Consider the following 13,011-nt stretch of genomic DNA (forward strand, 5'->3'; position numbering starts at 1 on the left):
AAATATACCTTTTAAATAAATGTTCAACCATTGAAAAATATTGACCCGTTTTTGTTTTATAGCAAAATCAAATTCCAATTTTTAAATGGACCACCCTGTACCTTGAAATTTTAAAAAATACCATAAAATCCTTAAAATTGTTCGAACACCTTTAAGTTATTGAAATCTATTAAAAATTCCTTGGAATCGTTTAAAATACCCATTAAAATTTTTAATCTATTGAAATACAATACAATTTCTTAAATAAATACTTTGGAATACATTCGAATTATTCAATTCTATTAAAAAATCCTTGAAATTTTTTTTAATTCTTCAAAATTCCTTGGAATTATTTAAAATGACCTAAAATCTTTAAAATCCTTTAACATACTTTCAAATTATTGAAATCTATTAAAAACATATCAGAATATTTTTAAATAACCTAAAATATTTCAAAAGAATTCAAGAGAATTCAGAAATAGATATAGACCTAAATGCAATAGTCATTGGTTATTCCTTGGGTTCGCTGATTAAATTTTCTGGAAAGAATAGTGGCGAAAGTGATATTTTCATTTAAAAAGTAACTTTAGTAACTTTATATTATAAAAGTTACTAATAAATGATTTGAGACTGAAAGTTACTGCCTGGCAGCTCTGATTATTCTTAACAGTTGCAAAAGTGCTTCTTAGAGAAAAGTCCAGACTTTTTCCCGGCCAACAAAATTCCATGACTCGTTCGTGATCAAATTTTAAGTCTTCAATGTCACAAACATTCCAGATCCCGAAATATTTGCAATTTAACAATTTAAAAATCCTGAAAATGGAAATTGTATCGCCTGACAATTTGCAGCTTGAATTCTAAAGAAATTGTGGATAAAACAAAACAATCTTTTCCATTTCTGAAGGATCAAAAATTTAAACTTACCAAGATTGGTGGTCGGGGGATCAAGACAAGTCTTTTTTGCTTCATAGCTATTTGTACGCGCCACCTGATTGCTTCTGCCATTAGTCTGTCTTCTGGTTTGATTGGACGTTGGTGGAGATCTCTCTGAAAAAAAATAGTAATTATTGAATCTGAAAGCTGATAATTTAAATTCAAGTTATCAAAATTCAAAGGTTGGACCAATTAATTTAAATTTGGAATCCTAGTAACATTCAGTAGTCTCAATATTGAAATATAGCTTCAAACTACAAGCCCTGGGGCTAGAAATTTTCGAAAGAGTTAATAGAAACTTTAAAACAAATTTTCAGAAACCCTTTTTCTTTAATGACTCTCAGATTTTCAAGGATCAATAAATATATAGAGCAGGCTTTGACCCACGGTTAAGTACAAAACCTTGCCTGGTTTCCGCATCGTCGTAACAATTCAACTGAGAACTCCACCCCTTTGTTCCATTTTCGCAACGGGGTGCCAGAACGGTGTCCCCTATTTATATAGAAACGATATATATTTAGAAATTACATATTTTGTTCATAAATCATGCTTTTATATTCTCGAACATAAGTGCCGACTGTCAGTCCACAATAGTTGAAGAAAAACCTTTTCAATTTTAAGATTTACTACCGAAAATGATGCATTCAGGGTGTCTACTAATTGTTGCACACTAAATTCCCGGTTTCATAAGGTTGGGATAACTGAAAAATTCCGCAAAATAAAATTTCTGAAAAAGAAAATACTTGAAATAGACAAAAAATCCTGAAATTATAAAATTGCCGAAATATAAAAATCCCGGATTGAAAAATTTTTGAATAATAAAATTCCCGACGGAAAATTTCCGAAATATAAAATATCCGATACTGTAAAATTACCGAATTTAAACAATTACAAAAATTATTTTTCAAGAAATATTATTTATTTCTTAACAACACAATATTTAAACAATAATTCAAGACTGAATCCATTTCAAATCATACAGGGTTATAATATTTTCTAATTTAAAATAATATACAGATTTACTATTTAAATTTCTTCAATTATGAATGCTTTCAAATTAATGTTCCAATTCTTTTCCTATCTTTGTGTTTTATCAAAATATATATTGCAGTTCCGTAAATGTTTTTTTTTTTGGCTCAGGCAAAAATTAATTTCTCGTTTTCAGGAGTTTGTAGCGTCGGGTAGAAACCCTTATAGTTTCGATTGAGAGTTCATCCGCCCGTCTTCGTACTTTTTGCCAAGGAGGGGAAGCGAAGGAACATTTTTGGAGGAGAATTAGGGAAAGTGAGGGGAAATGAGGAGAGGGTGAGTAAGGCGAGTGAGGGGAAGTATTGCAAGTGAGGAAAATGAGGGTAGGGGAAGTAAGGGAAGTAAAGGAAGTTAGGAGAAATCAGGGGTGGGGAATTGGGTGAGTGAGCTAAGTGAATGTAAGCAGGGATAATTATTAAAAATTATGTTGAGCAGCGAAGGAGAAAGTGATGACTGGGAAAGGGTAGTAGAGAAAGGGGAGTCTTAGCTGGGGAAGCGAGGAGAGGGTGAAGTAGAGGGGGAAGTAGAGGCGAAAGAAATTGGGAACGAGAGATTGAAGTAAAGGGTGGGGGAGTATGAGAATGTAAGGAGAGTAGGATAGGAAAAGTGTGGGAGGGGGTGGCTTGAACGACTGAATTAACGTCTTAAGAGGGTAGTTTAGAAACTTAATTTCCATTATTTTGTGTAATATATATGTCAGTTCTAAACCAATTATTAAAAAATGTTCATAAGACTATAGTATTTTTTTGAACAAATAATATTCTTGGTGTACAACACTCATTATTACAACTAATTGCAAATTTTTTAAAAACAAGATTAAAAAGTGAAAGTCAGTGTATCTATTATCGATGACATTTATAAATTGAAATCGTTGACCCCTTATTCATTTTAGATTACGTTACACTATAATTATATACTATCCATTCATGGTTTTCATCCACAGGTGGACACGTGGGATGAATGCGAAGAATCGGACTCCCACAATCGAGCCCCTTTCATTATGCAGATATATATTAAATAATGATTTATGTTCTCTCACGCAATATATAATTCAGAATTCCTCGGGAAATACATTATTTTCATTTTTTCTATTGATTCCTGTTTTTATTGTACCATAAAATTTTGCAAGTGCCATTAAACTCACATCTAAATTTTAAAGTGCATAAATGATCAAAATTCCTATTTATTCATCGCAGGCTTCACAGTCTTTTCCCTATTCCCCTCTTATTCTCTTTTGTGAACTAAATTAATAAAACCCAATAAGAATATCTAACTTTTTTTGGTTAAAAGTTCATTCCTTTCGGTTAAAAAGTCTACTATTTAGGTTACAAATTTTATTATTTGGTTCATAATTAAATATCTTTGTTAAAAATTCAAATTTTTTGTTAAAAATCATACTTTTAACTGAAAATTCATCTCGTTGTGAAATTCCAATGCGCGACGCGCATGCGCTCGGATGGTTTTAACATCTGAGTGTGTTTCAGTTTAACATATAAATATTTTTACGCCTAACAACTCAAAAGATAGTAAATGTTTGGCATGAATATCAATGATCAAGAAATCGGTCATTTTTCCGTCTCTAAACTGACCAACAAAGTCGCATTTTCCGCGTGAGTATTACAAAAAAAACTAAGTAATAATTTACACGTTTCTATGGAAATCACATTGGAAAATAATTTAAAATGTTAACATAACAGCGGCTATTTTATACATGTGCCACACTAGTGCCATATTCGGGTAGTATTGTAACCATTTTCATACGAAAAAATGGCTCATTTTCGGTTAAATTACTTTTGTCTACTGATGTCTATTCTCCAATGCCGACTTTCGATAGCATCGAGGTCCCTCCTCGGCATCAAACCTCTTCGAAAATTATCGATTTTACCAGTTTTAGGTTTCCCCGGACTTTTTTCTAGAATAATAAATATTTTGTCTTAAAAATTTGGGAAATGATAGCGAACCTGCTAACGAATGTCCCTGCACACTTTTTTGTGATTTAATTAAAAAAAAATTAAATTGGCTAAATTTGACTAATTTGCATGGCGCTTAGGAACTATAGTATCGATTTTATCAGTGTTATATTTCCCCGGCTTTTTCCCTAGATTAATAAATATTTTGTCTTCAAAATCTGAGTAATGATAGCGAACATGCTAACGGACGTCCCTGCACGCTTCTTTGTAGATTAATACCAAAAAAATTTAATTTTGCTAAAAACGTGTGTGTATATTTCGAGGTTATGTGTGTTACAATTATCTCCCATAATTATTCTAGAGTGCTTACCGGCAGCATCGGTACGACAGAGAACTAAATTATCGGAATGACAGAGAGCTGAAAAATTACCCTCACCTCAAAATAATGCACCTGCTTAAAATTTTTATTCGGCACAATCAAATTTTTTTGGTTATTATCCCTTAAAAAAGAGTCCAGGGACGTCCGTTATGGCATTTACTGCATCTCCGAATTCAGTTATTAAAAATTTTCATTTTTGTGGACAAAAACCGGGGAAACTGTACGCGATTGACCACACAACGAAATAGCATATGCCCTAAAGGCATGTGAAAAACACGACTAAGCAAGAATCACGAACGGTCACCCAACCGAACGCTGATCGCGCCCGTTCGTACTTGACATTCGAGATTTCGACGAGTAGACATAACCACATACACAGTAAACCTCAGGAAGACATTTGATCTTTAAATTGGATAAAAACGCTGCAGCAAGTTTATCTGACTATAGATCAAATTTATCTGATGAAAGATCAAATATATCTGACGAAAGATAGTAGTAATCTGACGAATTTCCTTCGTAAATGTGAAAATCCTTGCGGTATTCATTTTTTAAATCGTCTCACTTTATTCAAATTATTTAAACAAAAAATCATTCCCCTAAACTTACAGAATACATAGGCTGCACTTTGGTTAGTTTATACGTAGAGGTTTATACGTAAAGGTATCTTCTCTACACTTCTCCGATCGAAGGACAAGAACGCTCAGCCAAGTTCAGTCCTTGACTTTTGTTGATCAAACCTTTAGTGTTTGTTGACCCTGATGAAGACTTTGAAATTTGCAAAAAAAAAAAAACAATGACTATAAACTAACCAATATGCAGCTTATGTATTCTGTAAGTGTGGGTAAATTATTTTTTGATTAAAATAATTTAAATAATGTGAGATGATTTACAAAATGAATACCACGAGGATTTTCAAGTTTATGGAGGAAATTTTTTCGGTTAATGTAGGCGCAGCCGTTTGACACATCACATATATCAAATAAATATTTGCGCCAGATAAATGTTATCTTTCGTCAGATAAAAGTGCTGCAGCGTTTGTGTTAAAATGTTTCAGATTCGTTTTTGCCATATTTTGAAATATTCAGAATTTAAAATTATTCTCTTAAAATAAAACAACAACTGTTTATAGACTTCATAAATTAAGATATTCTAAGTTTTTGTCCATAATTTCATTATTATCATTTATTTAAATTTTTCAGAGCTGTTTAAAGTTTTGGTTTACGTGAAAAATTAAACATACCGATGGTATCACGGTGTCCTATATGAATAGCAACATCTTCTTCAAAAAAATTTTTTATTCAGAAAACGGTTTCTTTGGATTTTAAATACAGTGAAACTCTCCAATAGCTCTCCCTTTTATAACCCTTCCGAGAATTGACGCCGCGCAGCAATTAGGTGTAACAGGAGCTCCGAAGAGTGCGCGGGGTCTGTGGTTGTCACTCAGGCGAGCACTCAGCCGTGAAAAAACAAAAGCGGAGCGGGCTATAATGAGTTAGTTCCCGCCCACCTTCAGTCCCAAAATCGGCGCTATAGAAGAGTTTCACTGTACTTACTTTTTTAAAGAAAAAATTATTTCTAAAAAGAGGGCGAACCAAGATGTTTTTAAACATTTTTAAGTTCGAACAATCAACAAAACTGACGTTTTTTCTAATCCCTCCCTTGTATGTAATTTATTACTTCCTGAACAGGATACTCAAAAATTTTACATTTTCAGTTTGAAAGATTTGAAATCTACATTATGTGATAGTTTAAAATCATATTTAAATGCTCTCAAGTTTTTTTCAAAATGTAAATTGATATACTTATCCAAAAAAATATTGCATGAAAGATAAAAAATAAGTTTAAATATTTGCACTAGACTGAGCCTTGAAATTCGCTATATATACTAGCGTTAATTTTAAGCCACTGTCGCATTTCTCCTTTCAACGTTCTAATTCCAAACTTATTTGCGTTCCGGCATTTCTATTTTTATCGATCAGTATTCGATAGAGACGTGACGAAATGCTTTAAAAAAGGTAATAAAAACACTTTGACAAACGTCGTTTACCGGAGGTCTTTGACAAAACATAGTTAATGTACTGTGTAAAAGAGAACATTGAAACTGCATGCTATTATTATTTTCAGCGAAGCTATTCTGCAACTTTTTAGCGCAAATTAGCACCGGTTTATTGTAGGATCTATTACAGACATTATGGTTAATTGATTCTAATTTCAGGTTTAAAAGTGTTATTCAGTGTATATTCTTTTCAATAAACATTCATTTTAAACCTATAATAAAATATAAACTTTTACATATATAAACGAAATCAGAGCATACAAAAATTCACAAATCAAAATTAGATTTTCAAACTACCTCCTTTTCGTTTATTATTCTAATTAGTCTTTTCGGGTTCTAATCAGGTTCTAAGTAGACCATCACGACAACACATTTTTCTAAGTGTCTGAACTCAAATATTTTTTGCACATTTTCAATAAGAGCCAGAGTATTTGAAAGTATAAAAATTAAAAATAGACTCTAATAAATATTAATTTTTTCCATCATCATCTAATCAGTCTTTTTGAGCCCTAATCGGATGATAACTAGCCTATCAGGACCAACAATTTTTTCAAGTATTTGTTTCCACGACTGACTAGCGCTATATTAGGTTTTCCAGGCTGGTGAGAAACGGTTAATGTGAATGATCCTTTGGGACATAAAAACCCACGCTTATTAGATTCAAAGTAGATTTCCGGAAAGAAAGGATTAATTTTTTCAGGAAATATTTTTAAGAAGCGATTGAAAGTATCAATTTCACCCTTCTACATACGTCAAGCACTAAAGCATGAAATCATCGTATTTTGCGACGTTGCGTTGATTCTGAACGAGGGAGTGTATAAATCTGGGTCAAAACTACTTTCATAGCGACCAGTTCTTCCACGTGTTCGGACCGAGGATTGCTGGACTCTAAATTAAGTTCCAACACACGTGCCGACGAATAATATCATATTCACACATTTCTATTACAAGATTGAATAATGTTTCATAACTTTCGCAAAAACTGATCGAATAAAAATATCTTAATAAGTAAATAAATAATTTATTTATTCTGTGTGCCCGCAAAACATCATTTTCAAAATCACCTGACTTTTTCTTGACTAGTTTTTTTATTTTCCCCGAGCATTAATATGTAAATATCTAACTTCTAATCTTGTAACATTTTTAATAAACACTCAACTCCCGATTCTTTGCCGGCCTTGGGTCTGGTCGGCAAAGTATCGGCAGGGTTTTTCATGTCAATACTCAGGACCGTATTATGTAGTCTACGACCTTGCAGCAGCATGACAGCAGCGCCCAGAGAGTTGCGACGCAAACAACTTCAGATACGGCAATGTCTATTCGGCCGGCGAATCATCGGACGGAAAGGAATCGGGAGTTGAGCGTATAGAATAAAACATTTTTAAAATTAAATTGATAAATTTTCAAATTATTATTCTCAGGGATGACAGCACAATTAACTTGAAAAAGTGTCCTGAAAAAGAATTCAATTCATAAGACTTCAAAACAATTCAAATTAAATTTAAAAGAATTCAAATGATTATAAAAAAGTCCAAAAGTTTTCATTCTTTTCAGTAAAATTAACGATTTTTTGGAGGAATTTAAGGAAAATTTAAGAATTCTTTCAAATTTATAAAAACTCAAGATAAACTTAAAAAATCAAGTTAATTGAAAACAATGCAAAAATATGAAAAAATTAATCTAAATCCTGAAATCCCTAACAATTAATTAAAATACATACCTTAAGAACTTTAAAATCCCTCAAAATGAGTCAAAATCTCGAAAATCTCCTCAATCTTCCTTTGAATCTTTTAAAATACCCTAACATAATTGAAATATTTTGTCATCCCGCATTAAATTACTCAAATTATTTAAAAATTCCTTGGTATTTTTAAAATACCCTAAAGCATTTGAATTATTGAAGTCCAATGTAAATTTTTAAGGGTCTCGAATATTGCTAAACATTTTTTTAAATACCCTAAAATATTTAAAATCCTTTGGAATTACATTCAATTCTTCAAACTATTAAAAATGCCATAAGATACTTAAAATCATGTGCACATTTTAAAAAATACTTGCATTTTTGAAAGCCCTTGAAAATTCCTGGGAATTTTTTTAAGTATTCAGAAATTTTCCAAGTTCTTTGAGATCCCTTCAAAAAATTAAAGTCTATTGAAAATTCCTTGGAATATTTTAAAATTAACCTATAATCTTTCAAGATCTTTGAGATCCATTTAAATCCCTTAAAATGATTGAAATCTATTCAAAAATCCTTGGTATCTTTAAAAATACCCTGAAATATTTCGAAATAATTCAAGAAAATTCAGAAATAGCTATAGACCTGAATTGAATAGTGCTTAACACATGGGTTAATTTATTGTAAGAAAAGTGATCTTTTTATTCAAGAATGTGACTATAGTGAATTTGTCTTGAAATGCAATTTTTTTTCATAAATCTCTGACTTTTCCCTGACTCGCAAAATTCCCCGGATTCCCCTGATTTACAGTTCTTCCTGACCTGCCAAATAAAATATTTAAATAAACACATACTCATTTATATTCGTACTTTTTGCCAAGGAGGGGAAGCGAAGGAATATTTTTGGAGGAGAATTAGGGAAAGTGAGGGGAAATGAGGAGAGGGTGAGTAAGGCGAGTGAGGGGAAGAAACAAGTACACCCTTATATATAAAAATTCATAATTAAATTCATATTAATAATATTCGAAAGTGATAACTATAATCAGTTTAATGACATTTTTTTAGTTTCTTCAGGAAGCGAATGGCCCATCGGACAATTAAAATCGGACAATTAAAAAATTATTATTTTATTTTAAAAAATTCCGGTTTCAAATGAAAATGAAATCAAATCCAAAAAAGTACCAAAGTTGATGAAATACCAATATTAATAATAACTCAGTCAAATTGATTTAGCGCAATAACTGATAAATCACCAAAGCTCATGGATTGCAATAAATCACGAAAGTTGATGAAATTCGATAAATCGATAACCAATGTTGATTTATTGAAATAACTAATAAATAACTAACATTTAAAAAATTCAATAAATGGCGAAAGTTGATATAATACATAATAAATCAAAATTGAGCAATTGCAGCAATGCTCCGATAATAATTTATATTACAATAACGAATAAATCAACAACGTTGAAAACGTGCAACAAATTATCAAAGCTGATAAATTGCACTCATTTGTCAAAGTTGATGAAAGACAATAAATCATCAATGTTGATAAAGTAAAATATCAATCACAGAAGTTTATGAAGTGTAATCATTCACCAAAGTTGAAGAAATGCAATAAATCACTACTAATGATAAAGAATTTTTATTAATTACAATAGGGTTAATATCGTTTAGTCAAAAAGCAAACTACGTTTCTTTAAAATAAATTTTTTCAATTAACGAGAAATAATTTCATAATGATTGTTTTTCCTGATAGTTGCTAGTAAATTCAGTGAGTCATAAAATTTTATTTATAGCAAAAATCGACAGGTTTTAATAATTTTTATATGTAGTCAATCTGACGATTTTATCTTTTTTATCGCAATTTACAGCCGAACCTGTTCCAATTTGTGGTCAGTTTCACATCGACATTGTCAACTAATACATCTATTTTCTCGAAACTGCATAACTTTTTCTAATAAATTTGTGCACCAAAAGCAATTTTCTTAATTACTGGATGAATATTATCAAAAAATTAGTAACATCTAATTTCTATCAAACATTTCCTAGAACTTTTTAAATTTATGAGAATTTCAAGGAAAATTACTTATATATACGGTATAGTTCTTTTAATACTAAACGTGAAAATTTCCGTTCGATTCGAGGAAATATTTCACATGAAATTGTAAGGAAATTTCCCGAAATGATAAGAGAAATTTTCTATTGCCATCCGATTTTGTTAATTCCCTAACACTTCTGAATTATTTTCGATTTTTTCGAGAATAGTTTCGCGACAATTCAGATTTTTTTCGAAAATAAGGGAAAATTACCCATCTTTCAAAAAAAAAAGTATTTTCCTTAAAAATCTTCCATGCCGAAGGATAGGAAAAATTTCCGAGATTTTGTACATAGTATACTCTAATTATTTTTCTTGGGTTTATAATATTTTTAGAAAAAACTATACAATTTCTGAATTAGTTTTTTTATTATTATACTGATATTTGAATTTGATAAATTTTTCCTGTTATCAAGTTTTTTAATTTTGTTTCTCATTAAGAAATGGATTGGTAATTCAACAAAGAGCACTCATTCATGCCCCAAAATAACATGATAGAACTGGTAGTGATTTGTAGATTCTTATCTAATTTAATTACATTTAATTTAATAAACCAAATGTTATTTGCTTTTAATAAACATTCCCAGTTTTTCTACTTTTGTTGCAAAATTAGAAACATTTTTGTTTTATAACCAGACTTTCCAAAAGATTTATGGATTGACTTTAGTCTTCTCGGAATAAGACTATATTTAGCATTTGAAATTCTTCCTCATATTTTGCTTAAATCGACCGTTTAGTCGAATTCCTAGAAGAGATTTATACACTTTTATACAATTGATATATTTTTACTAAAAGTTTTGACTAGATCCAGTTTTCAATTTAATTTTGCTACATATCTGCCTTTGAAACCTTTTCTTCATTATAAACTAGTGTACTAAAAAAAAACTCGACTTTCGACTTTTGGTGATCGATACCCCCTCCCTCCCATTTTTCGTTTTCCGGTAAAAGAAATTCCCCATTTTTTCAAATCAGCGGGCTTGTGAGATGTAAAAGGCAGTTTAAATGGGAAAAGCTCGGTTTTCGATGAAATGGAAAAAGAAGTCATTTTTTTCACATGTTGTAAATTAAAGTGATGTCACTTCTTAAGAAATATTCAAGGAATAATTTCCACTCAATATTAAAAAAAATGCAAAATAGCGTTTTTATGTAAATTCATGATAAGGACTGAATTTTTTTATTCTATACGTGACAAGTTTCCAAGTATTTTCAAACTAATTTCCAACTGTTTAAATAATCACTATTTGTTTAAACATTTTTTCCTATGTCAATCGTGAAATGTAACTACTTTTTCGGGATAAATAATATAGTTGATGAATTTTAAAAATGATTATTTTTACAAACATATTTTGCAGTTTTAAAACAATTTTTATTAGCTTATACAATCTTTTCCACTATAAATTGTGAAAAGTTATTATTTATTGGAATTTATGAAGCAGTTAATCTATTTTAAGGCCATGTGACGAGTGGGTCACGTGACCAGATACCTACCTTAACCTCACTTCTTTATTTCCCAACTTATTGTGACACGAAGCGCCACATCGAGTTGAAAATTTGGGATAATAAATAAGAAGCACTAAGAAAGGTGGGTCTGGTTCTAAATTTTAATAATTATGAAAAAAGCAAAAAAAAGTTTTTTACAAGAAAAAACTTTTTTCATAATTATAAACATTTAAGATCAGACCCACGATTCTTAATGCTTCTTGTTTCGTATCCCAAATTTTCAACTCGATATGGCATTTCGTGTGATAATAAGTTGGGAAATAAAAAAAGTGGTGGTAAGGTAGGAATATGGTCATGTGATCCACTCATCACATGGGCTTAAGAGTGATATTTTTCATAAGAGACATTTTTCAATTATGTAAACAATTAATATCATTTGCTCCTTTTCATATGATAAATCGGGAAAATTCTATTTTTTTTTCGAATCTTTTACACAATATTGTTTATTAATCAATATTTTCGTATCTCAACAAAAGCAATCTGAACCAAAATTAATTAATCCATAACGCAACTTAAAAAAATAGTTTAGAAAAATGATAATTGTTTAAACAAATTAGGTTGGAGTTTAGAGATAAGAAAATATTGAATAATAAATTAATAACCGACATAGTGTAAGAGATTTTAAAAAAACTAGAATTTTCTCCATCTTACCTATAAAAAGGCGCAAGTAAATGAATACCGATGGTTTAAATAATTTCAAACTGTATTTTACAAAAAATATAACTCTTAGCATTCATTAACTGCGTCATTAATTCCAGAAAATAGAAACTTTTCAAAAAAATTGTTTACAAGATTTACATTATAAAAAAATGGTTTATATATATATATATATATTACTTTCAACATTCGTAAATTATTTCATTGATTCCAGAAATTATTAACTTTTCACGATTTATAGAATGAAAAATTTCATGAGAACTTTTCAAGGAGATTTGTGTGCAAAAAGATATTAACAAGTGCTTCGTTTTTTTCATTTTCTTAAACCTTAAAAAACGAAGGTCAAAAATAAATATCATTTTTTTTGTTGAAATTGGACCTCTTTTGTTTCTTCTTAGGCTTGAAAGAAAGATGAGATTTTTTCCTTGGAGGAAATTAAGATGACCTTAAAAAAAAGGTCAAATATAAATATCACCTTTTTATCATTTTCACCATTTTTAATTGTTTTATTTTAAGTCTAAATGAAGGCTGAGGTTTTTTACTCTAAAACCTTGTGATGAAAAAGTGGACTGACAATTATTTGTTTATGAAAATAAATGTAAAATATACTCTGGTGGACGGGTGACGTCATAGGGCGCGCCAGAGCACATAACGCTTATTTTCATAAACAAATAATTGTCAGCCCACTTTTTATCAATAGGTTTTTTAAAGGAAAAAATCTCAGGTTTCTTTTAAGCATAAAGTGAAACAAAAAAGTTGCAAAAATCTAAAGAAAAAGGTTAAACTTATTTTTGACC

General features: G+C 30.3%; 1 protein-coding gene across 3 annotated transcripts in view; it reads right to left on the reverse strand.

The window, feature by feature from the left end:
- Window positions 1-13,011, reverse strand: part of LOC117177922 — a 173,431-nt gene that overhangs the window by 55,016 nt on the left and 105,404 nt on the right. For all 3 annotated transcript variants that reach the window (XM_033369034.1, XM_033369032.1, XM_033369033.1), the window contains one exon: window positions 904-1,026. In XM_033369034.1, the coding sequence (XP_033224925.1) occupies window positions 904-1,026 (123 nt within the window). The remainder of the gene's footprint in view (window positions 1-903; window positions 1,027-13,011) is intronic.

Source organism: Belonocnema kinseyi, chromosome 8, assembly GCF_010883055.1.
Source record: "Belonocnema kinseyi isolate 2016_QV_RU_SX_M_011 chromosome 8, B_treatae_v1, whole genome shotgun sequence".
Lineage (NCBI taxonomy): Eukaryota > Metazoa > Arthropoda > Insecta > Hymenoptera > Cynipidae > Belonocnema > Belonocnema kinseyi.